This window comes from Accipiter gentilis, chromosome 9, assembly GCF_929443795.1.
Source record: "Accipiter gentilis chromosome 9, bAccGen1.1, whole genome shotgun sequence".
NCBI lineage: Eukaryota > Metazoa > Chordata > Aves > Accipitriformes > Accipitridae > Astur > Astur gentilis.
The window spans coordinates 28,396,809-28,418,749 of NC_064888.1; the positions used below are offsets into that span (position 1 = coordinate 28,396,809).

At 63.0% G+C, this 21,941-nt stretch overlaps 3 protein-coding genes across 5 annotated transcripts in view; 2 read left to right on the forward strand and 1 right to left on the reverse strand.

Moving 5' to 3' along the window:
• The first annotated feature begins 2,229 nt into the window (after window positions 1-2,229).
• Window positions 2,230-16,362, forward strand: LOC126042591 (prominin-1-A-like). Of its 2 annotated transcripts, none has more exons than XM_049809909.1 (25): window positions 2,230-2,311; window positions 3,322-3,472; window positions 4,746-4,807; window positions 5,037-5,242; window positions 5,685-5,805; window positions 5,939-6,002; window positions 6,435-6,524; window positions 6,797-6,987; window positions 7,079-7,153; window positions 7,469-7,532; window positions 7,819-7,978; window positions 8,253-8,405; window positions 8,880-9,003; window positions 9,162-9,253; window positions 9,480-9,564; window positions 9,680-9,823; window positions 10,091-10,159; window positions 10,370-10,459; window positions 10,590-10,643; window positions 11,011-11,091; window positions 11,405-11,473; window positions 11,570-11,659; window positions 11,922-12,034; window positions 13,302-13,319; window positions 13,686-16,362. In XM_049809909.1, the coding sequence occupies exons 2-25, from the start codon at window positions 3,343-3,345 to the stop codon at window positions 13,735-13,737; spliced, it is 2,397 nt and encodes a 798-aa protein (XP_049665866.1). In that variant the 5' UTR covers window positions 2,230-2,311; window positions 3,322-3,342; the 3' UTR covers window positions 13,738-16,362. The 2 variants fall into 2 exon arrangements, with proteins under 2 accessions (XP_049665866.1, XP_049665865.1); XM_049809908.1 differs by having other exon boundaries at window positions 2,268-3,074.
• Window positions 16,363-17,372: 1,010 nt separating this feature from the next.
• On the reverse strand, window positions 17,373-20,456 carry HPS6 (HPS6 biogenesis of lysosomal organelles complex 2 subunit 3). Its single transcript, XM_049809907.1, has 2 exons — window positions 20,402-20,456; window positions 17,373-20,131 (listed from the first exon to the last, which is right to left on the reverse strand). Exon 2 carries the CDS (start codon window positions 20,114-20,116, stop codon window positions 17,657-17,659), a length of 2,460 nt encoding a protein of 819 aa, XP_049665864.1. The 5' UTR covers window positions 20,117-20,131; window positions 20,402-20,456; the 3' UTR covers window positions 17,373-17,656.
• Window positions 20,457-20,796: 340 nt separating this feature from the next.
• Window positions 20,797-21,941, forward strand: part of ARMH3 (armadillo like helical domain containing 3) — a 130,760-nt gene continuing 129,615 nt past the window's right edge. Inside the window, exon 1 of one of the 2 annotated variants that reach the window (XM_049809913.1) lies at window positions 20,797-20,917. The gene's annotated coding sequence lies outside the window, so the exon portion shown is untranslated. Of the gene's footprint in view, window positions 20,918-21,637; window positions 21,940-21,941 lie in introns of those variants that run through there. The other variant, XM_049809915.1, reaches the window with a different exon arrangement.

A 21,941-nucleotide genomic window follows, 5' to 3' on the forward strand; every position in this document is an offset into this window, starting at 1 on the left:
AGCTGATGTGGGCAAGATGGAGGGGCGTCCCCTTGTGCTGCCCGTGCCCTGGCAGGGGGTGCGGGCACAGGGCTTGCTGTGCTCCTGGGACGATGTTGGCTCACCTCAGGCTGCTGGCCCTGGCCCTGGCTGGCTTGCTGCCACGCCATGGAAAGCAGAAATCCCAGCAAGGATGAGGCACAGGGCTGCTGGCAAACAGCCCTGTACCCGAGTCAGAGCAAACAAGGGGCTCAGGGCCTGGCTGGACACCAAGGTGATGGGCACATCCCCTGGGGAGCAGTGGGGGTGGCACAGTCCCGCTGTGGAAACGGGGCAGCAGCAGCTAAGCAGCATGGAGGTGTCCTGGGGGGGGCAAAGGGGGGAGATGTGACCCCTCCCAGAGGGGGAGGCATAGCACCAGCCTCCATGGGGGCTACCCCGATCTTCCAGAAGCTGGGGGGCCCCTTGCCAGCACTGGGGGCAAGATGCTGGCTCCCAGTTCCCCCAGACCAGGGCAGATAGCTGACTCCAGAGATGGCATTTTGTCATCCCCACTGGGTCCAGCCCCCAGCCATGAGGACACTGGGCTTAAACTGTGGGTGCCTCATCCCATGCAACCCCTCCTGGCCAAATGTGCAGGGCAAGGAGCCTGTGGCTGCAGGTAATGCTGGGGCGAGGGGCAGATCTGGCAGTAATGGGGGAGGAAAAAGGGATGTGGAGGAAACAGGCTCTTAAAATAAGGCTAATGCAGCAGAGGGTGGGGGCAGGATGGGCCCCTGTCCTCAGAGCAGTGGCAGGGCTTGGGTTGACATCTGCACTGAGGGATGTCACCTTGCCGTCCTTCCCCCTGACGGGGCTGGGGTTGGGGAGCTGCAGGATACCTGTGCTATGGTGGGAGATCATGGCTGGGCAGGTGGGAGCAGGGTGGCCCCGGTGAGCCCGTGGCATGGTGGCACCCTGGGCTGACGTGCCAACACCCTTGCTCCTGATGTGCACCGAGCTCTAGCAGCCTCAGCGGGATGCTCTGGGCTGAATGGGAGCAATACCCTGCAGAAGCAGATCCTTCCATCTGTGAAGAATCCCACAAATGCCTGGCCAGATCCTGCCCACACGCAGCTGTGGGAGTAGGGCGCACACCAACCTGGGAGAGGGCAGCACCCAGGGCAGCCAGCCCTGTCCCTGGTGCCCGGCTTCTGCGTGTGTCCCCCGCCCCTGGGAGCTGGTGGAGGGCCCCAATGCAACACTTGGGGGTTGAGGTCTGAGCTGGAAAGCCCAGGGATGCACGTAAAACCCCCAAACCTCCCTCCCCACATCAGCCCCAGTGCTGTGCAAAACTTAACAGTTGCTGATGGGGTTTTTTTTTTCCCTTTTTGGGGGCTGCATCTCTGTCCTGTGCTGCCCTGCCCCAGTGCCAGTGCTGAGCCAGAGGGTCCCACACGGTGCCCTGGCACAGGCCAGGCCAGGCCAGGAGGAAACCCCAAGACAGGGCTGCCTTCCTCCCCGCACCGCCTTCACCCAAGGTCACGGAGAGCAGATGCCTGCTTGTGCCAGAGAAAGTTAAGCAGTAACTTAGGAGATGGCGGCCAGCAAGCCATTGGCGATAAGGGGGCCAAGAAGCCCAGCCGTGCAAAGCACGTACAGGTACGGCTCGCCCAGACTCCCCACTGGTGCCCATCTGAAAGCATATGGTGCCCCATGCGGGGGCACAGGGCTGGGGCAGGGGCCAAGGACCTTGCTGGGGGCACCGGCTGCCCTGGGAAGGGAGTTGCGGGGCACGGCTGAGGGCTGGCGTGGGGGCAAGGTGGGCAGCGTGGGGGGCTCTGGGCACGGGGGCTGGGGCAGGGTGGGCTGCTGGAGGGGCCAGCGCTGGGGCTGGCAGTGTGGGGACAGAACTGGGTCTCTGTGGGGCGGAGAGAGCATCACCTGGGCATGGGGCAGAGGGGCTGGGCGCGGGGGGCAGTGCGCTCTCCCAGGTGGGGCAGGGCAGGAGCTGGGGTCTCTGCGGGATGGCAGGGTGGGACGGGACAGGAGCAGGGCTCCCCGCGGCCAGAGGCGGGGTGCCGAGGCGCCGCGCGGCGGGTGCGGGGGGTCCCTCCCGGCAGAGGCGGGGGCCGGGGCGGCCGCACGCCCCGGGCAGACCCCGGGGGACCGGGGCGGAAGGGGCGGCCCCGTCCGGCCCTGCCCACCCCTCCCGGGGCCGCCCGCGCCGCGGTCTCGGTGCGGAGCCGGGCCGTGCCGTGCGGAGCCGAGCCGTGCCGGGGAGGTCCCGCCGCCGCCGCCGCCGCCGCCCACCGGGACGCGACCCCCGGGGCACCCGCCCCGCGCCTACCGGGTGCGTCCGCGGCACAACCGGGAGAGACCCGAGACCCTCGGCCCTCCCCGGCGGCGGGGTGGGGGTTAAGGACCACGGGGCGGTGGCAGGCATAGAGCCACGCGTGGCTCCCGCGGCGTGGGAGCCCTCCTCGGTGGGCGGGGAGGGGGAGACGGAGCCGGGCAGGCGCTGGCAGACCTCCAGCCTTGGAGGAAAAATCCTGTCGGGGGGCCCCTGAGGCTGTCCCCCACTTGGGGGGAATCGGGATGCCTGTGGAAAATGCTGCGTTTGTTGCGATGCCCCATTTGGGAAGGTTTTTTAAGTGCAAAAACTGGTTCTGTGGCCAGAGCTGGTTTGTGCTGAAACTGTGGCCGGTCCAGCACACCCTGTTCTGAAGAAGGGATGCAGCTGGTGCTGGGGTGGAGCGGGCAGAATGGATGCCCTCGGGATCACCATGGATCACCCAGCTCCTGGGTTGGGACAGGAGGAAACCAGAAAGGACGCAGGAGCTCTGCAGAGAGCGAGGAGAAGGGATTCTTCCCAATACCTGGGTTGGGACGGGTTGGTGGTGACCCTGGCCCGGGTGTGGGGAGGTGGCCTGGGGTGGCCGGCTGCCAGGAGGTGGTAGGGGCAGGGTGAGGCGATCCCAGCATCGCCGCCTTCCCTGGCAAGCAGCTTTTCAGCAATCACAGCTGAAACTTAAACAAACCATAAAGCCTGCGTGCTGGCACTGTGTGGCTGGGCCCTGTGGCAGACGTGGGTGCATGGAGGTGCCGAGGACAGGGTAAGTGCTTCGTCTCCGCTTCGTCCCCCACAGCTCCTCTGGTCCCTCATGGGCATCTCCTGCCTGGACCCCCACCCCACTGCTCCCGGAACTCCCCATCCCTCCCCGGTGCTCTCCCATAGCTCTTTCCTTCCGGGCAGGAGCTGGCAGGTGCCTGATTTTTTCTCCCCGCATTTCCTGCTCAGAGCCAGGGCGGGTCGGGTGGCCTTGCACCCCAACGACACTGACAACCCCTCTCTGTGTCCAGGTGCCTGCTGGAGCTGCCACGATGGAGCTGGGGAATGTTTCACAGCCCACGTACGGCCCTGGCCCCAAAGCGCCGGGGAGCAGCATGCCGGGCCTGGTGGGGATGGCGCACGGCTTCCTGCGGCTGGTGCAGCCCAACGCTCTGCCCATAGGTGGGTGCATGGGGGGGGGGGGGGGGGGCGCTGCTCAGAGCTGCAGGGTCTTGGTTGAGCTTGAGCCCTCCTGCACTCGTGACTGTCCACCCAGCATTTAAATGGTGGGGTACTGGGTTAGGAGGGATGGGGCGGAGTGGGAAAGGAGCGGGGTCCCTGAGGACTGCCAGCTGTGTCCTGCTGGGCCAGTCTCAGGTGGGCCCCAGGACAGGCTTTGGTGGCAGTGCCACCTTGCAGAGTCCTACCCCATCCTCCCTCCAGGTATCTTCATCCCAGGCCCCAATGAAAGGTGCAGAACAAACCGCACGCTACCTATGATTTTGCAGGGTCCTTGCCTGGCTTGCAGCCCTCTGTGCTTGCAGGTGACAAGGTGTGCTTTCAGCAGGATCTGGCTTAGGGCCACCAAGAACAACATGTCCCAGTGCCTTCATGCCAGCGCTGCAGGCACCCCCTGTGCACCACCCTGCTTGCCAGCGCTCTCTCTCCCTCCTTCATCTCCGAGGGGATGTGTCACTGGCACAGCTCTGCCCCAAAGTGGCTGTAGGTCTGGATGGGTGATGCCAGAACCCTGCAGCTGCTCGATGCCCCTGAGGCGCGTGCTGCCCACCCTGGGGAGGGGGGGTTGCCACTCTGGCTGCTGGTGCTTGTGCTTCCTCCTTTGCTGGGCTCAGCCCCTGGTCACCAGAAACTTGCAGGCAAACACATGGCTGGCAAACAATGCAACGGCTTTGTGGCCTTGTTTGTGTTGTGCAGATATCGGGGTACGATCACATGGCACTGTGTGCCGGCATGGCTTGTAATGAGGCCATGGGGCACGGGCAGGGTGAGCCCTCAGGGTGAAAGAGGCAGTGTGGTGGGGGGACTTTGCTCCAGCACCCATCCCATGCTGGCAGTGCTGGCCGGGTGTCTGCCTGGGGCTGGGCCACAGGAGGGTAGCCCAAGGTCACCCGAGGTGGTTGTCAGAGCATTCTCCCCCAAGCCTGCCCCTGGTGCCTGCTGAGGTGAAGATGTCCTTGCTCCACGCAGCCCTGTGAGCCTGGGGGCTGGCAGAGCTTTTCCTGAGTACAAAAGGGCTCTGCATCACGATGGCCAGGGAGGGACAGTTGGAGGGGAGAAACACACCATGCACTCACAGCCGCTCTGAGCCGCAGTGCTGGAGGTGGTGCCCAGTGCTGGTAGCCCCTTTCTGGGGTGAGCAGGGTGTGTGGCCCTCCTGGATAGCCCCCCAGGGCCCAGTGCCTGCTCACAGTCCTCCCCACTCCTTGTCCTCCAGAACTGATCGCAGATTTTGGGCAGTCTCAGAGTGAGGAGGCCATCGGGGAGCAAGTCCAGGAGGTGAGTGGGCAGCCAGGGCAGGGAGCCGGCAGCCCTAGACCACCACAGGCTGGGAGATGCTGGTGGGTGCCGCTCTGAGGCTGAGCCCCTTGTGCTGTGCAGCAGCAAGGGGAGATGTGCAACCCTTGGGGAGACCCATCCTGCCCCATGGGGGTCTGGACAGGACCCTCAGTGCGGGGACCCTTCAGGGGCACCGGTGTTATGCTGCCTCTCATTCTTCCTCTCCTAGCTGCTGCTCTACGAACTAGGTTTCCTGGTCTGCATGGCCATCGGGCTCCTCTTCATCATCCTCGTGCCCCTGGTGGGATGCTGCTTTAGCTGCTGCCGCTGCTGCGGGAACTGTGGGGGCCGCATGTACCAGAAGCAGGGCCGGCGGATGGGCTGCCGGCGCCGGGTGCTCTGGGCCGGTGTCCTGCTGGTCTCTGCTCTCCTCCTGTGAGTGTGCTGGCTGGGAGGTTCCGGATGGGACCCGAGGGAGGGTGGAAACGCCGGCGCTTGGCGGCTGTGCCAGGAAGCTGCCATTGTTCAGAGGAGCAGAACCCAGCACGGCGGGACAAAGGAGAGGAAGCAGCAGCGGTGGGGAGCTGGCCCCGGGGGGCTGCACACTGGCAGGCACAGACCCTTCCCGACAGCTTTGCTGCAGGGAAATGTGGGCGCACCAGGCACCGTGCTCCCCCATGCCCCAGTTTCCCGTGTCCCTCCTCTCTGGTCCCTTGACTGTGTGCAGGGCACTCACTGGGATGCTCTGGAAGTGGGGCTCAGCGGTGTGCTCTGGACCCTGCAGCCTGGAGTTGGTGCAGGTGGATTTGGAGGGTCCTGGGGGGGAGCATCGGGACTGAGGTCCCCACGTGCTGACCCTGACACCCTTCTCTTGCAGGGCTGGCGATGTCTGCGCCTTCATCAGCAACACCCGCTTCTCCCAGGCTGTGTGTGGAACCTTCCCCAACATCAACAGCACCCTGGACAATGTCCGCATCTACGTGGCCTCCATTCCCCAGGCACGCCTGGTCCCCCTACCCTGGCTGGGGTGCCTGATGGGGGGCAAAGAGCCCCCCTGGGGAAGGATGACAGTGGGGCTGGAGGCGGGGAAGGGTCCCCACCCGCACTGACACCCCATCTCTGTCCCTGCAGCAAATCAATTTTGTCATCGACAGCAGTGACGTCCCGCTGGGTCACGCCAACCGCAGCCTCCAGGGTAAGGGTGTGTGGTAGCGAGGGGCTGGAGCATCCCCGTGCACCTGCAGCGAGCTGCTCTGGCAGGGCTGTGGGTGCTTGGGGAGTGGGGGCGGCTGGGGGTGCTGCGTGGGTGTGCCTCACTGCCCTGCAGATGGTTGCTGACCCTGGGGGCCACTGGGCTGGTTCTCATGGGGATGTCTAAAGGGAGAGGGTTTGGGGGCTCCTCCAGGCTCCTGCACTGCTCCAGGTGCTGCTTTTCCCCATTCAGGCTCTTTGAGGAGAGTGATGCGGGCAGGTGGTGGCAGGGTGAAGGTATCCCCTCAGCCCCCTGCCCGGGGGTGGGTGTGGGATGGGGTCCTGCAGGGGGGGTGTCAGTGTTTTTGGCAGCTCCCCTGCAAGCCCCAGGACCCTGGGGCTCCCATCCTTGACACCATCTCTCCCATCTCTGCAGACACTGGGCCCAACCTGGGTGGCATGATCATCTTGGGCATCAGAAGGAGCATGGACGGGGCTCTGGGATCCCTCCAGAGCCTCTTGCAAGGTAGTGGCCCCATTGCTGGGGGGCTGGCAGGGCCTTGGAGGGGACTCGGGAGGGATACTGGGTCTGAGAGCTGGGGTAGATGCATGTTTGGGTAAGGCTCCCAGGGAGGGGGGTCCATCTGGCCTCCCAGCTGCAGCCTGGGGTAAATGCTGAGGCTTTAGGGGGTGCCCCTATGTTGCATTTTTTGATGTGTCCCTAAGATTCAGCTGGGTGAGGACAAGCCCCGGCTGCACTGGCAGGATGAAGGCCCTTACCCCTCGCTGTCTCCCCAGGGATGGAGACACTGGAGGCCACCTTTGGCAGCATCGCCAGCACTCGCTTGCGCCTTGAGGAGCTGCAGAGAAACTACAGCCGGCGGCTGGCCAGCCTGCAGGACGGTCTCAACCAGACTCTGCAGCGCTGCGGCCACCCCTGCGGCAGCGTGTCCCTGGACGGCCTCGCCTTCAGCGCCAACTTCAGCATGGTGAGGAGGGGCAGGGTGTGGGGCGAGGGGCCCCGCTGCAGCCCCTTCCCCAGCCTCCTGCAGCCCCCTCACCCCAGGCTCTTCCCCACAGATCCCCGGTGTGGAGCGGCAGCTGGAGGCACTGGGTGATGTGTCTGGCTCCAACATAGCATCCGATTTAGAGGAGGTAAGGGGTTGTGTCCCGCCCCCCCCGCACGCAGGCACAGGTCTGGGTGCTGCTGGGGCTGTGCTGTGATGGGGTGGCTTGGGATGAGCCACCAATGAGTTAATTGCTGTTGCGTGGATGTGCTCGTCAGAGGTCTGCCTTGGCTGGAGCCTGCCCACTGTCCCAGCCACCCCTGGGCGCTGGCACTATCAGGGATGGGTGCTGGGGGAGCTTGGCTGTCCTGTGCCACCAGCTTCTGGGACAGAGGGAATGTGATGCTCAGCCCTGGGCTGCAGGCAGGGACATGAGCTATACGCTGTGTCCCCCCGGATGCAGGTTAACAGCACGCTGGACACGACCCCTGCCAAGGTGCAAGAGCAGTCCCAGGATGTGGTGGCAAGTAAGCAGGGCTTTGTGGCCCATGTGCCAAATTGCCCCTCTCCCAGGGCTCCATACTCCCTTCTCATCCCATCCCTGCCTGGAGACCTCCCCTGCTGCCACCCCACTGCTTGCAGTGCTGGCTGTCTCCAAGTCCCCATGTGCTGTCATGCTGATGCCATCCTTGACCAAAGCCACCCCGTTCCTTCCCATCCTCTCCCACTCCTTGCTGTCCCAGGCTTACCTGCCCCAGACGAGCAGCACCTGGGCAGCAGTTCAGGGCACCGACCTGTCCCTGTCCCCTACAGAGACCCAGGACCAGCTGGGCCTCATCAGGCAGGAGATCAGAAGCTGGCAGGAGCAGTTGCCGCTCCTGGAAGTGGAGGAGAATATTGAGGCCTTTGTGGGCAACGCCACGTCGGTGCTGGAGGAGTACAGGGAGCCGATCATCACCTTGGATAGGCTCAGGTAGTGTCGTGGCGAGGGGCTGCTGCATCCCCCAGCTCCTTTGTCCAGAGAGGCTCAGGCTCTTGATCCTCCAGTTGCTGGAGCTGGGGGCTTGCTTGATGGTGGGGCTGTGGGTGCAGGGTAGCCAGAGTTGTGCCTTGCAACCACCTGTGCCCCTTCTCTGCCAGAGTGCCTGGGGACTTTTTCCTCCCTGAGAAGGCAGCTGATGGGATGCTGGGTGTTGCTCGGGGTGCCAGGTCCTGCTGTCTGACTCCTGGCCCTCCTTCTGCCCCAGGTGGAGCATATGTGTCCTCCTGTGCTGCATGGTGCTGCTGGTGGTCCTCTGCAATGTCTTTGGGCTGCTGCTGGGGCCCTTGGGGCTGAAGGAAAGTGTGCTGCCCACGCAGCGCAGCAGCCTCTCCAATGCCGGCGGGAACTTCTTCATGGCGTGAGGCTCCCTCGGCTGCCGAGGACATGTGTGGTAGCAGTGGGATGGGCGGGCAGGGTTGGCCTGGGGATGCTCCAGCTCCCAAATCATGAAATTACTGTGGCTTAATGGCCTGCCCTGTGGCAACTCACCACAGTAAACACAAGGGTAAAACACGGTGCTGGTGAAAGGTGTTCAAGTGGAGCCCATTCACCCTTTGCCGATGGGGGCCTGGCAGTGTGTGCGTGGTCCCAGGACTTTGCAGGTGGGTCGTGGCTTGCAAAGCTCGGCGGAAATACGGCCCAGGGTACAGCCTGGCTGTGCTCCGGGGGCCAAAGGCAGAGTGGAGACACGCTTGTGGGAATGGTGGTGCTTCCTGACATTGCTGGGGGTGCAAGGGGTGTGCAGGCTCTGGGATCTGCCGGGTGGAGGCAGTGCTAGCATCAGCACTGGGGCACAGGGCCTTGGCTGCTGATGGTGTCTCTGTCCCGGCAGAGGGGTCGGCTTCAGTTTCATCTTCTCCTGGCTGCTGATGCTGTTGGTGCTGATCACCTTCGTGCTGGGGGGGAACATCTACATGCTCATCTGTGAGTCCTGGCGCAGCCAGCAGCTCTTCCAGGTGAGCTCCCCATGGGGAGACACTCCTGCCTGGAGTCACCGCCACCTTTCCAAGGGCACCTGGTGGAGCGGAGGCAGCACTGGCCAGTTTGGGAAGCTCTTCCCAGGTGTCCTGCCCTGCGCCGTGTCCAGTTTCTCCATCTTTTCCCTTGCTCGCAGCTCCTGGACACTCCTGGCCTGATCCCTGGCTTCAACCTGTCAGAGCTGCTGGGCCAGGAGGGTGGCACAGCAAACTTCTCGGAGATGTACAGGTGGGTCCCAGCCCCAGCACCGCGTGTTTGGGAAGGGGTACAGCTACTCAGCGCCCTCGGATGCTCCCCAGGATGGGGGCAGCTTGCCCTACCTGCCCTGGCTGCAGGCAGACGCCCATGCCAGGGAAGGAGCAAAGTGCGACTTGCCCACGCGGGTGAGGACATGCTCCTGGGAGGGGGTGGCCCTCGCCTGCCCTGTTTTCAGCCCCGTGCCCCCCTCCCACAGGCAGTGCCAGCAAGACGCTGCCCTGTGGCAAACGCTGCACCTGGACCAGACCGTGTCCCTGGACGAGCTCTTGAACATCAGCCAGGTGAGCGTGGGGGTGCCAGGGTCTGGGGGCCAGAGCTGGGGGCGCAGGGCTGGCGCTGCGGAGGACAGTGAGGGGCCAGCACTGTGCCCCATCACAGCTCCCCTTGCTCTGGCAGTACACAGGAGAGATCTCCACGGCCTTTGAGAAGATGAATATCACCCTGAGCCCCATCTCCCTGCTCAACCAAAGCCAGAGAGACTTGCTGCTGAATGCCAGCCAGGCTGGGCAGCCCCCTGACTTCACCCTCGCCCTGGAGCAGGTGGGCTGGGGGCAGCCTTATGTTGGGATGGGGGTGTCTGGAATGTTTTGAAGTGGTCCACTGCCCCCTCCCCTTTGCTGCTGTGGGAGTTCCACCAGAGGCTCCCAGGGTGTCCCCTAGCATCTGTGTCACCCCTTGGGGCAACCGGGCACCTCCTCCAACCAGGAGGCCCTGGCTCCACTCTGCCCTGCAGGGATGGGGTATCCCCCCCACGCCCCCCGTGAGCTCCATTCCCGATTCTCATGGCTCTGTCTCTGCCTTTTCCAGCTGAATCAGAACGTGACCCAGGGAAGCCTCCTGGATCTGTCCACAGAGCTGGAGCAGCTGGCAGACAAAGTGAGAGACCATGGCACCCCAGGGGCATGGCCACCCTGTGCCCAAAGCCACTGGCTGTGGGGGCTCCTCCACAGACCTGCCTGGTTGCCGAGGGGAGGCGAGGCCCTTCACCCTCCCCCAGCAATTTTCTCCAGCCCGGCCTCCCATCAGCTGGCTGTGGTGGGGTAGGGACCTCGTGCTGGGGGGCATCGCTGACTGCAGCTCCTCCAGGGCACGGATGTGAAAGAGGACCTGAAGGCTGACGCTCGCAAGCTGAGGGAGCTGGACAAGGAGATGCAGATGAGCTTCTCTGGACCGCTGGTGAGCGATGCTGGGGTGGTGAAGGTCCTGGGGGTGCTGGCTTGGGCTCTCCCAGAGCTTGGAGCCTGCTGGTGGGGTCTTGGCTGAGCCATGGGGTCCGCGCCTTTGACCCCCCTCTCTCCATCCCCAGCAAAGCCTGAAGGAGAACATCCACTTGGTGCAGAGTAGGGCTGCCCAGCTCAAGGTAAGCCACACAAAGGGGCCTCCTGAGCACACCCCACTCCAAAGCACCCTGCGAAGCACTCTTGAGGTCCTGCAGTGGAGATGGTGGGGGCTAACCTGCAGTCTGGGGGGGCTGGTGGCTGCTGTGGGACTCCCCAAGCATGCACTGTAGGGGCTGCTCATGGGACAGAGGGATGGGGGCCCACACCATGGACCCTGCCAGGTGCAGGCTCCCTCCACCTGAGGTACTTGGGCATTACCAGCGTGTGACTGCTGGGGACACCACAGCTCAGAGACGCTGCACCCCAGGGATTGCTGCTGGGCAGGGTGGGGGAGATGTGGGAACTCCAATTCCCCCATCACACTGCTGAGAGCGCATTTCACCCCAGGCACAGACAAAAGCTGCGCTGGACAAAGCCAGAGAAACCCAGGAGTTCCTGGACAGGGAGATGGCAAACATCATCAAGAATGTGAGCTCGCCTTGCCCTGCTGCCAGGCCACCCAGTGGGATTGTGGCTGGACCCCCACAACAAGACCTCCCTCTGCGCAGGGATGCCAAGCAATGTCTGGCTGCTCGTCCCACCCTGTCATCTTCCCTGGGGGTCCCCTGCACCCCTGGGTGCCCCCTCCCATTAGGGCAACCCCTGCCCTTATGGCACTCCAGGGAAGGAGCCAGCTGCTCGGTTGAGGTGGTCTGACAGCCCTGATCCTGACACGGAGGGGACATGGGGCATGGAGTGGGCTGGGGGTGCAGCATCTCCACTCTCCGCTTGCTCCCCTCAGGACACGTGGGCCTTCCTGGAGGAGCTGTTGGACTTCTTTGAGACCTACATCTCCTGGGCCAAGAGCAGGGTGAGTTGAGCCTTCCTTGGTGGGGTGGAGGGAAGGAGAGGACGGACTGCAGGGTTTTGAGGACACTGACATGTCCTGTCCCCACGGTGTCCCCAGCTGACAGGAGACGTGGCACGTTGCAAGCCCATAGCTCAGACCCTGGATAATGTGGAGGCCATCACCTGCAACTACATCCTGGACTCTCTGGTGAGTGGCGCTGCGGTGTGTGGGGTGACACGTGTGTGGGGTAGTAATGAGGTCCCTTTGTCCCCCCTCGTGTACAGGATGAGGGGTACCTATCTCTGTCCCAAGCAAGCAGGGCTCAGCATCTCACCAGTGGATTGCTGTGGCTAAGAGCAAAGGCCAGGCTGTGAGAAGGGGTGGGTGGGTGGTCTTTGGGGGGGCCTGGGAGCAGAGGAGGCTCTTGCAGTTGCTGTCTGGGCCCTGATGGCTCTCCCTGCCCCCCCAGAACACTTTCTGGTTCAGCCTGGGCTGGTGCACCTTCTTCCTGCTGCCCAGCATCATCCTGGCTGTCAGACTTGCCAAGTTTTACCGCCGCATGGACACCGCCGATGTGTACAGGTGAGGAGCTGCCCATCCCCTGTGACCGCGCTGGGTCTGGGGTCCACCCTGCGCACTGCAAACTGCCCCTTCATGTGCCCCGTGGCAGCCTGTGGGGCTGATCCTAAAGTAATGTGGGCTGGGGCAGGGGGCAGGGAGGTGGCTTGGGACCTTGAGCCTCTGAGGATGAAGACGTTTTGGAGAAGAGCTTGTCTCTGCCTGCCCTGCAACTCCTCTTTGGGCAGCTGAAGCTGCATGTGACCCCCCTCGGAGGAAGCAGCTTGGCTTGCATGGCACGGCTGCAGCCCCCAGCCTGGCTCGGGGGTCTGCTGCCCTATTCGCTCTACTTTGCACCATTTTTTTGTGCTGGGGCCTCCAAATGGGAGTACAGCTGGATGCCGCGCAGAATGCAATGTGCTGCACTGTTGGCATCGCTGCCACGAGGGTGCAGTGCTTGCTTGCATGCCTGTGGCCACCGGCGCCCCAGGGCTGTCCCCCAGCCCTCTGGGACCCTTTCCCCATTCCTCTGGGGCACTCTGACCAGCAGTCACGCCTCCAGTGCAGCCGCCAACCCCTGAGGGTGGCGAGTGGTTCCCAGTTGGATTTCCAACTGCTGAGGGCTACGGCTTGGCCCTGCAGTGCAGCCAGTTTGCTGGGGGTTCCCCTGCTCCGGCCCCCCACCTGCCACCCCTTTGGTCCAGGGCTGCAGCTGCCTAGGGAGCCGGGGCTTGCAGCCCATTGTGGCCCCAGCCAGCCTTCCTCCCTCTGCCTGCCCCACTCCTCCTCACTCTGCGTCCTGGCTTTCCCAGGACCCTTGCTGGGGTTGTATGGGATGTGTGCAGGATGTGGTGCTGAGCTGGGCTGTGCCCTGCCCGCAGCCTGCCCAGGGTCCCCACTGGTGGCCCCGGCGCCTTTCACTTCCCCCTGCAGCCAGCAGCTGAACTGGCTGGAGACATGGGCTTAGCTGCCAGGGAAATTTGGGGGAACTGAAATTGTGGCATGGGGGAGCGGTGTGCCACTGAGGCAGTGAGTGTGGAGCCCCGCTCTGCCCGCCTGGGGAAGAAGCAGTGATGCTCTGGGGGCAGCAATGTTTGGGGAGAGCTGTAGGAGCCCGTGCTTTGTGTCCAGATGGGGCAGCTGGGATAGAGGGGACCATAGCACCCTGCAGCCCCCTGTGTCCTCCTTGTGTGCCCCAGGGGAGACCCTGTCCCACTGGGAGATGCTGGGCTGTCCCAGGAGGCATCTTCTTGCTCCACTGACACTGTCACCTCTTTTTTCTCCCCTCCAGGAATGAAACCTTGGAGATGTAAGTAGCAGTGCCAGGTCCCTGTGTGGGAGGGCGCAGCTCCTGTGGCACGAGGCGGGACAGGGCACAGGAGGGTGGTGAGGAGGGGAACAGGGTGAGCGCAGGCACTGGAGGGTGCTGGTACCAGGGGAGGACTGGGAAGGTGGAATCTGTGCAGTGTACAATGTTCTGGGGTCCCCCCACATCATCTTCCCACACTCCTAAGTTTGGGGGTGCTGCTGCTCCGAGCCCCCCCCCAAGCTGGTGGGATGCATGGTCTCCATACCCTCTTTCCTATGGGACTGAGTGACAGAGGTGGGATGACATTTGGCCATCCCAGCGCATCCTGGGCTGTGGCTGGGGACATAAGTGACCTTGGTTTTGCAGGCCACCCACATTCAACTTCTACAAAATCCCCCGACCATCCACAAGGCATTAGCCCCCCATTGCCCAGGCACAGAGGAGATGGACAAGGCTGCTTCACCTACTGTGCCTTTTCCCTGGGCACCAGGGAGCAGGTTGGGACCCTCCGGCTGAAACTCCCACTCCCATTCCCATTATGTGATGATGCTCCGGTATGTGTGGGAGGGGGGCTGCACCTTGCATTGCCTCAGGTGCATCTTCACACCCCTCCACACCAGACCCTGTGGGCTCAGGGCAGCTTGCATGGTCTATGCCACCACAGCCTGTGCCGCTGGTCAGTGGGAACCTGCTCACGCAGGCCCCTCGCTCGAAAAATGTGACTATTTATTTTTGCAGGGAGCCTCTTTCTAAGGCTGTGATTATTAGCGTCAAACAATAAATGGGGCATTTGTGTGTACTGTGGGCATGTGGCTCCGCTCTTCGTGTGCAGCTTCGATGGAAGGATGCAGGGGTAAGGGCAGGGAGGGTTCCCCACTGCTGGCACAAGCTGGGGATGTGCCTGGGACTAGAGGGCTCTTGCTGCGGTCCCCAAGCACGCTCTGCCCACAGCCAGCTCTTGGAGCCCTGACCCAGCCCATGGGTCAATGCACGACCACTGCTCAGTGTCACTGGGGCTGGGTGACGGTTCCCCTCACTGGGCAGCCCTTTGCACCTGTGGCTGGGTGGGTGCCAGGTCCTTCCCTGGGAAAAGCTGCACCAAGACCCTTCTGTCTGTGAGGTGCCACACCATGCTTTTCCCAGCACACTTTCCTGTGCCCGCTGGCAACCCTCCTATCCATCATCCGTGGGTTTCCAGTGAATTAATGGGGTGCCTGCAGCCTGCACCTCCCTCCCTCTACTGGGTATGGTGGCATGGGGACTTTCAGACTGCATGTCCCACACTGCTGCATGGCACGGATGGGCATGGTGACAGCTGCATGCACACGTAAGCCAAGGGCAACTTGGTCTGCACCTGTGGTGAGGTTAAGAGTTGCTTTGTGCTGCTCCCTGGTGCAAGTACAGGGACCATCCCAAAAGCCACGCCAGGCACAGGGGACGTATGCGAGCAGCCTGACTCATTTCCTTCATTGCAAAGTCCAAGTCTCTCTGGAGTGAGCGACAGGGCCAAGCTGGCCAGCTTGCTCTCTGCTATGTGCATGTGCTTTATCGCTTTTTCCATTTGCCTTCAGATCTTCTAATCACTGTTTTTTCCTTCAGGCGTTATCTGAAGCTGCACCAGCCTTACCTCCTGCTATCTCTCCGCAGCACTCGTCCTGACCGCAAAGAGAGCCCCGCGCTTGCCTATCACCCAGCTGAATCTGTCCTGGGTGGTGGCTCAGCCCCTGCTCCCCCCAAGGGATGCGCACCCTTTCTGGTCCTTGGGATGGGATTTCCCAGCACCCCCTTGGAGAGCATTTAGCTCAGTTTTGTCTCCATTTGCTCTGCCTTTGCTCTCCCCTACCCTAAGCCCTCAACCTCCCAAGCCGTGACTATTTTGTGCTTGTCTAGGGGCTGCGTGTGGAGGTTTCCATCCCCGAGCCCCAGGCTGTACCCACCGCACAGCGTTCCCCACTTCCTCGTCCCTTGCTGAGCCTCGGGGACAGCAGCCTGCGCAGGACTGCTGCAGGCTTCGGTTTCTGCTCGCTGGCTTTGCAGGCACTGCTCCCTCCCTGCTCCTTCTCTGCTCAGCCTCCAGCCACGGCCTTTTCTTCTCTGCAGAGCTAGTGCTGGAAGGCAGGGAGCTTGACCCTCCTTGCTCGCTGTGTCACCGTGGCCACCTGCATCCAAACCCAGGCCTGGCAATGAAAATCTCCCCCCAGATTACTGCACAGCCTTTGCCAAGGCCTAGGGCTTGCTCTCAGCAGTCCCCATTCTGTGCTGCTCCAGGGCAGCATCCCAGTCCCTGGAGCTGTGGCTCTAAGAGGGGCCTGGGTCCACCCTCCTCCTCCTGCACAGCCCTGGGAGGTGGGCAAGAGCAGTGTCAGGCAGGGCCAGCAGCTGCTCGGGGAAAAAGGTGAGGACGGCTCATTGCAAAATGCCCACAGCGGCTGCTGCTGGCTCTCCTTTCAGGCCAGGCTCCCTCTGTTCACATCAGCAGCAGCTGTCAGCATCCGCTTCCCTTGCGTGGGAGGGAAACTCACAGCACCCCACGGCCACAGCACAAGGCCCACTATAAGGAAGGTCTCATTTATAGCCAGCCAGCCTCTAAAGAACCGTTGCAGCAGTTCCGCTTCCCCTTTGCCAGACTTTTTTCCACCACAGGGACCTTCTGCAGCCCAGCCCTTGTTGGAGGGAGGCCCTGCCACATCTTCACAGGGGTTTGACAACTCAAGATCCCTCCAACGGCAGCTCTGCCACTGCATGCCTGGGGCAGCAGGCTCCCGCTGGGGCCAGCCTGGTGCTCCCTGTTGCTGGTTTTCCAGCCAGGAACAAAGGGACAAGTTGCAGCTCTTGAGGAAAAATTCTCCCTTCCTCAATTCTACCTTGGGCCCAGCCACAATCATATACCATCTGGATGGCCCTTCTCTGCAGCACACATACTCCTGCCTGCCTGTGCAGGCTCCTGCCTCTGTGGCTTCATAGTGGTAAGGAGCTGAGTACCACAGAGGGAATGGGCTGGCCAGGTACAGCTCGATTTCTGAGCTCAGCACGTACCAGCGGTGAGCCACACTGGGCAGTACCATGGTGAGTTGAGCTTGGCCACTTTCCACCAGAAGCAAAATTAAACTTCCCTCCTCCTGAGGATGTGCGTCCTTATAACATCCACCACCGCCCCAGCACTGCTTTGGGAATCTTTATTTTTAAAAGGATTCCATCTTCCACACTTAACCCCACTCTCAAGAGGACTAATGCAGGCGAATGTCCCCCATCCCATCCCGTCCCAGCCAGGCTCGAGACGGCTCCTTCACACCACAGCCTGGAATGCAGGGGCAAAGCCACAGCCAGGGTCTCTCTCCTGGAGGAGGGGGCCAGGCAGTGAGCACAGGAGAGAGGCTGGAACCTGGATCTTCCTGCATGACTGCTCTCAAGTTACACTGACTTTGCAAACAGAGGCACAATATGAGCCAGACAACCCTGACAAAGCCCCTTTATGTGCAAAGGCCAAAGGTAGAGGAGATGGGAACAGAGGGCTCGGGCGTCCTGCAGCATAATCTAAGCTTCCACAAAGGAAAGGGAGAGGCAGGGCCAGCCACAAGCTCGCACAGGCTGCTGCCAGCTTCTCAGCTCAGAAGAGAGTTCGGGTACCGTCTGGGATAGAGAGATAAGGGAATTAGGCTGCTCTCTTCAGCTAAGTAGCTGCAATCAGTCACAGCTACAGGACTGATCCCAGAGGAATTGCAGCGAGACAGCGCACAGAATGCTGCAGCTGCCAGCGCGTGTGCTGGGACCCCCAGTACCACAGAGCCGCGCCACACTGGTGTTTAGCATCTGACTGAGCCCAAAGCAGCAGGGCTCAGTGACCCCACTGCAAGAAACATGCTGTTTCTCACAGGCAGAGCTTGGAGCCACCACCTAACCCACTGATCAGAGAATGGGGGGGAGGGGGGGAGACTGCGTCCCAGCCCACCACTCTACCGCTGCTCCTAGAGGCTCAGGGAAGTAGAAGTGAAGTTATAAAGGAGCCAAGCAAACAAAAAACAAAGTGCTTTGGGCAGGGAGCAGTTCTGTTGTCCCGTAGTGCAGCCAGTGCTTTCATCTGCAAATGCACCTGGCATTTGCTCCTCCACTGGAGCACGTGCAATTGCACTTGCTAGAAACAGCCAGAAAGCTTGCCCCAGCTTCAGGTGAGATCCCCCAACCCTAGCCACCCAACAGACTCTTTGAGATGCCGGCACAGGGAAGCTTCAGAAAGGAGCAGGCTTCTGTACTGCCAGGCAGGGTAGGATTTCCTGGCATGGATGCGGCTTTCCTTCCTTGTACACCCAAGGCTTGGGATCCCGTTGTGCTTCCCCCCCTCATGCAGTGTCACCCTGTACCAGTGCTGAGGGGGAGGAAGTCCTTGCTACGGGTGGCTGAGGGGCATCATCAGCTGCTGCTTTTGAAGGGTTCTTGTGCTCTCGGGGTGGGGTAGGAGGGGGGAAGGTGGGGCTCTGCAAGGCATCCGAGTACATCTCATCCTGGATGCAGGGACGCTGCACAATCCTTTGCAGCAGCGGCTTGAGCAAGCCTACAGTCAGCTGGTTCCCCTCGCTGGAGAAGGGCACTGGGTCCTCCTGGGAGCGAGGGAGGTGCTGTAGGACCACGGTGAGGACGTCCGAGGCGGTGAGCTCAACAGGGCACAGCGGCCACAGTGTGTCCAGATAAGGGTCCAGCTCCCGGTGCTGGGCAAACTCTGCCAGCAGCGTTGTGAATATCTCCTTGTTAAGCAATGGGCTGAGCTTAGAGAACTTCTCTGCCACCTCTACCACCCGCTGCCACCGCTTCAGGCGGATGAGAAGGTGCAGAGCTTGCAGCACGGCCTTAGGCCTCATGCTGCAGAGCAGCAGTTCAAGCTCCATCTCATCATCTGCCTCGCTGCGCTTGTTCTTCCTGGCCAGTACTCCCAGTGCTCTCTTGTACAGCGGCACCCGGCCCTCTGGGCCCTCCTTGCTGCCGTATGTCCAAGAGATACTAACGTACTGCTGGGTCAGCTCCACAAAACTGGGCAGCCACTTGGGTTTGAACCTCAGGAAGGAGGCGCAGATGAGCTCAAAGAGGGGGACCACCCCATTCTGACCCATCTCGTCCTGATGCGGCCCTCCTAGGACCTTCTTCCACACCTCCGGGGTGGCCCTGGCTACCAAGAGGCCGTCCCCGTTCTGCTGCAGCTGCAGGCAGCTCCTCATGGCCTTCCAGGCAGCCTTGGGGAAGGAGGCGAAGATGGAGTTCAGGTAGGCCAAGTTGTCCTTGTCCATGTCAGAGTGCAGAACGCGGCTGACCTCCTGCTCCACCAGTTCCTCACAGTAGCTTTCCACCTCACTCTCTGGGGCACACACCACGCAGGTCTTGAGGAGCTCCAGGCTCATGTAGCTCTGCAGCTCCAGGCTCATTGTGCTCAACAGCTTGGCGTAAGTGTCTTGGAGGCCTCGGGCTGCCTTCTGCTTCTGACGGAGGCTATGCTGCAGGATGGCAGCAAGGGCCACAGGAGCCTGGAACACACCGCCTTTCTTCAACTTCTCCACTGTCAGCTTGGAGCTGCTGAGGCTCCTCCTCTGGTAGTATCTGCAGGCCTCCTCGAACACCATCTCCACCAGGCACGGCTCAGGTCTGCTGCTGTCCTCAAGTTTGGAGAAGCTAAAGCTATAGATGCCAGTTTGAGTGAGGAGCTGAATGCTGTCCTCCTGTCCCGGGGACTCCAGGAAATGCACCTCTTTCATGCTCAGGGTTTTCTTTTCTACGAGCCTGCCACTGTTCTGGTCGACAAGGTACAGGACCCCAGCCAGCACACAGGCCAGGATGCTGCCAAAGGTCTTCAGCTGGACAGGACTTTCTTGGGCCAGGGGGCCACCCTCCAGGTCAAAGATATGCCTCTGCGTCCCGTCTGGCTCCACTATGTTCACGGCACCCTTCGTGCTCACCAGCAGCAGACCCCCACTGTTGGACACAGCGGAGGTGTGAATGTCCAGAGGTGCCAAACCTGAGAGAAGACCCACAGAACCAAGCAGGAGCTTCCTGAAGTCTGACTCGCTGCTGGAGCACAGCACCTTGCTCTGGACGAAGCCTGCAGAGGGGGCTGTGATGGTGAGCTTTGCCTTCTCGGGATGACAGATGAGGAGGAATTTGGAAATGGTGGCAAAGCTGGCAGCGGCAGGCACCAGGAAGATGTGCTGCGGGGAGGCCAGGACCTGGTACTCAGGGCTGTTGTGCAAGACTATCCTTACGGCGCCCAGCCGCACGCCTTGCTCCCCTACCTCCAGAGCTCGGATGCAGACGCAGAACCTGAAGGCACACTTGCTCATGTCTGAGTGGGCATCCAGGGGAGGCCTCTCCTCACACCACACCAGGCTGGCTTCCTGGCTGCACACGGAGACGATTCGGGCCCGGGCACCCTGGCAGAGCTCCAGCGTCTGCAGCAGCTGCCAGCCCACGGCCACCACGAAGTGCCAGACCTCGGTCCGGCCGTGCTCCCACACGATGGCCAGTACCCAGGAGCCCAGCGTCGCAGGGCTCTGCAGGAACAGCAGTCCCACGAGGGCTGGCTGGGGCGGCTGCCAGTTCCTCTCCAGGTCGGCTCCACCCATGCCGTGGAGCTGGAAGGCCACCACCTGGGGCAGGGGGGGCGGCCGGCTCTTCTGCAGGACCAAAAGGTGTTGCCCGTCGGGGCTGGACTGGACATACCTGGGCTCTTCTCCCCGGCACAGCAGCTCCTGCAGCCAGCGGCCTCGGCTGAAGTCACTGAAGTCGGCGACCTGCCGCAGCATCCCGGCTCGCTTCATCCCGGGGCGCCCGCCCTGGTCACCGAGAGCACGTTCCAGGGCGAGCAGGGGCACGGAGCTCCTGCTGCCACCGAGTTCCGCACCCCCCCTCCCCGCTCCCCAGGGTCTCTGCAGACCCTCCGACCCCCATGGACCCCTCCGGGCACCCTCCTCCCCCCCCGCGGCGAGCCGGTTCCGCGGGCACCAGCCCCCCGAGGTAGGTACCTGCCGCGCCGCCGGCTCCCCGGACACCCACCTCCGCCCGAGGGACCCCCCCCGCTCCCGCCGGGACCCCGCGGGGCCTACCTGCCGCGGCCGGGGCGTCCCTCCGCCGGGGCCGGGCCGGTGGCGGCTCGGCGGGGCTCGGCACGACGCGGCGCTGGCTGCGCAATCACGAGGCGGCGCGCTTCCGGGCGGGGCCGCGCCGCGCCGGTCCGGGCCGCCCCTCTCCTACTTCCGTCGCCGGTGCGGGGAGGGCGGCGGGGCCGCGGTCCGGGGGCGGCCCGTGAGGCTCTGCAGGCGGAGGGGCCATTTTTTTACCGGAGGGTGGGTGTGTCAGTCTCCTCAGGGAGAGGCGAGCTCCGTCCGGCCCGGGGAGGAGTCTCCCCGCCGCTGCCCTTGCCCGCCCCGCCTGCCGTCGGGAACCGGGGCCGCCCGGGGAACCGGCAGGCGGCGAGGCCCGGCGCTGACAGCGCCCTCTGCGCCCTCCCCCCCCCGCCTAGCCGGCGGCGCTAGGACCGCGCGGCGCAACCCTCCTCGAAGCGCATGCGCGGCGCGGCCGGCGGCGCCTGCGCATTGGGAAGGAGAACGGCTCGCCCGCAGGTAAGTGCTGGGGATCGGGGAGGGACGCGGCCCCCCCACCCTCGCGGGGCCAGGCCACGCCCCCCGCCGCCCCTCCTGAGTCGGCCGCCCCGGCCCCGGCCCCGGCCCCGGGCGGCCCCGGCCCTTGGGGCTCTGCCGCCGCCGCCGCCGCCGCGGCGGCGGGGCGGGTGGGGGACGCTGCCCGCCGCGAGGGGCCTCGCCGGGCCCCGTCTGCCGGCCCGCCGCTGGCCCCGCCGGGGTGCCCCGCAGGCCCGGCTCTCGGGGGCGCCGGGGAGCCCCCCCCCCGGTCTTTGGGCAGCCGGTGCTGGCGGCACCTTGCCGGGGGTCTCGGGGAAGGGGGCCGAAGCCTGCTTTGCCACAGCCCCTTCCGCGGGCCAGTGGCCCCGGGCTCCGTCAGGGCCCCTCGGTGCCTGCCCTGCCCTGCCCTGCGTGTGAGGCCTGGCCGCCTCCTGGAAACCCGTGGCGTGCGGGACTCGTTTTATACAGCAGTCTGTCCCGTGGAGGCTGTGGCTCCTTTCCCCGCCTGCCTGCAGCGCTGCTCTTGCCCATAAGCATGCCTGACCGCAGCGAGTGCCTTCGGGTGCCGGGGAGGGAGGGAGCGAGCCCTGCCTTGCCTGGGGAGGCCTCGCAGCAGGCTGGAGCTGCACAACCCTTTGGCTGTGCTGGTGCCGCCGCTCCTGGGCCACAGCGTCGGCTGGCTGCTGAAATGGTTTGGGTTCGGATAGCTCTTTCTAGAAAAAGAATGAGCAGGGCGCATTGCTTTACTGTTGGCCATTCTAATTATCTGGTTTACCTCACGGTCCTACAAGCGCCTGTACTGGCAAAGCAAAGGGGAGCAGTGAGCGGTGGTAGAGGAGTGGGAAGTTGTTAGGTTTATTATGCTGAAGGCAGAGGCAGCTTGCTATGTAAGCAAGCGTGCAGCCTCAGTCAAAACCCTGTTGCGTATGTCAGTGTAAGAAAGTTTGCTCTTAAGCAGAGACTGTAAACTGAATATATGATGAGAGCCAATTCGGGCTGAGCAGGT

Bases quoted from the DNA above. Each gene is read 5' to 3' on its own strand.
- LOC126042591 (XM_049809909.1), top strand. From the start codon at position 3,343: ATGGAGCTGGGGAATGTTTCACAGCCCACGTACGGCCCTGGCCCCAAA. The intron at 5,243-5,684 runs GTGAGTGTGCTG...CTTCTCTTGCAG, and splicing joins CTGGTCTCTGCTCTCCTCCT to GGCTGGCGATGTCTGCGCCT. The intron at 7,154-7,468 runs GTAAGGGGTTGT...CCCCGGATGCAG, and splicing joins TAGCATCCGATTTAGAGGAG to GTTAACAGCACGCTGGACAC.
- HPS6 (XM_049809907.1), bottom strand. From the start codon at position 20,116: ATGAAGCGAGCCGGGATGCTGCGGCAGGTCGCCGACTTCAGTGACTTC.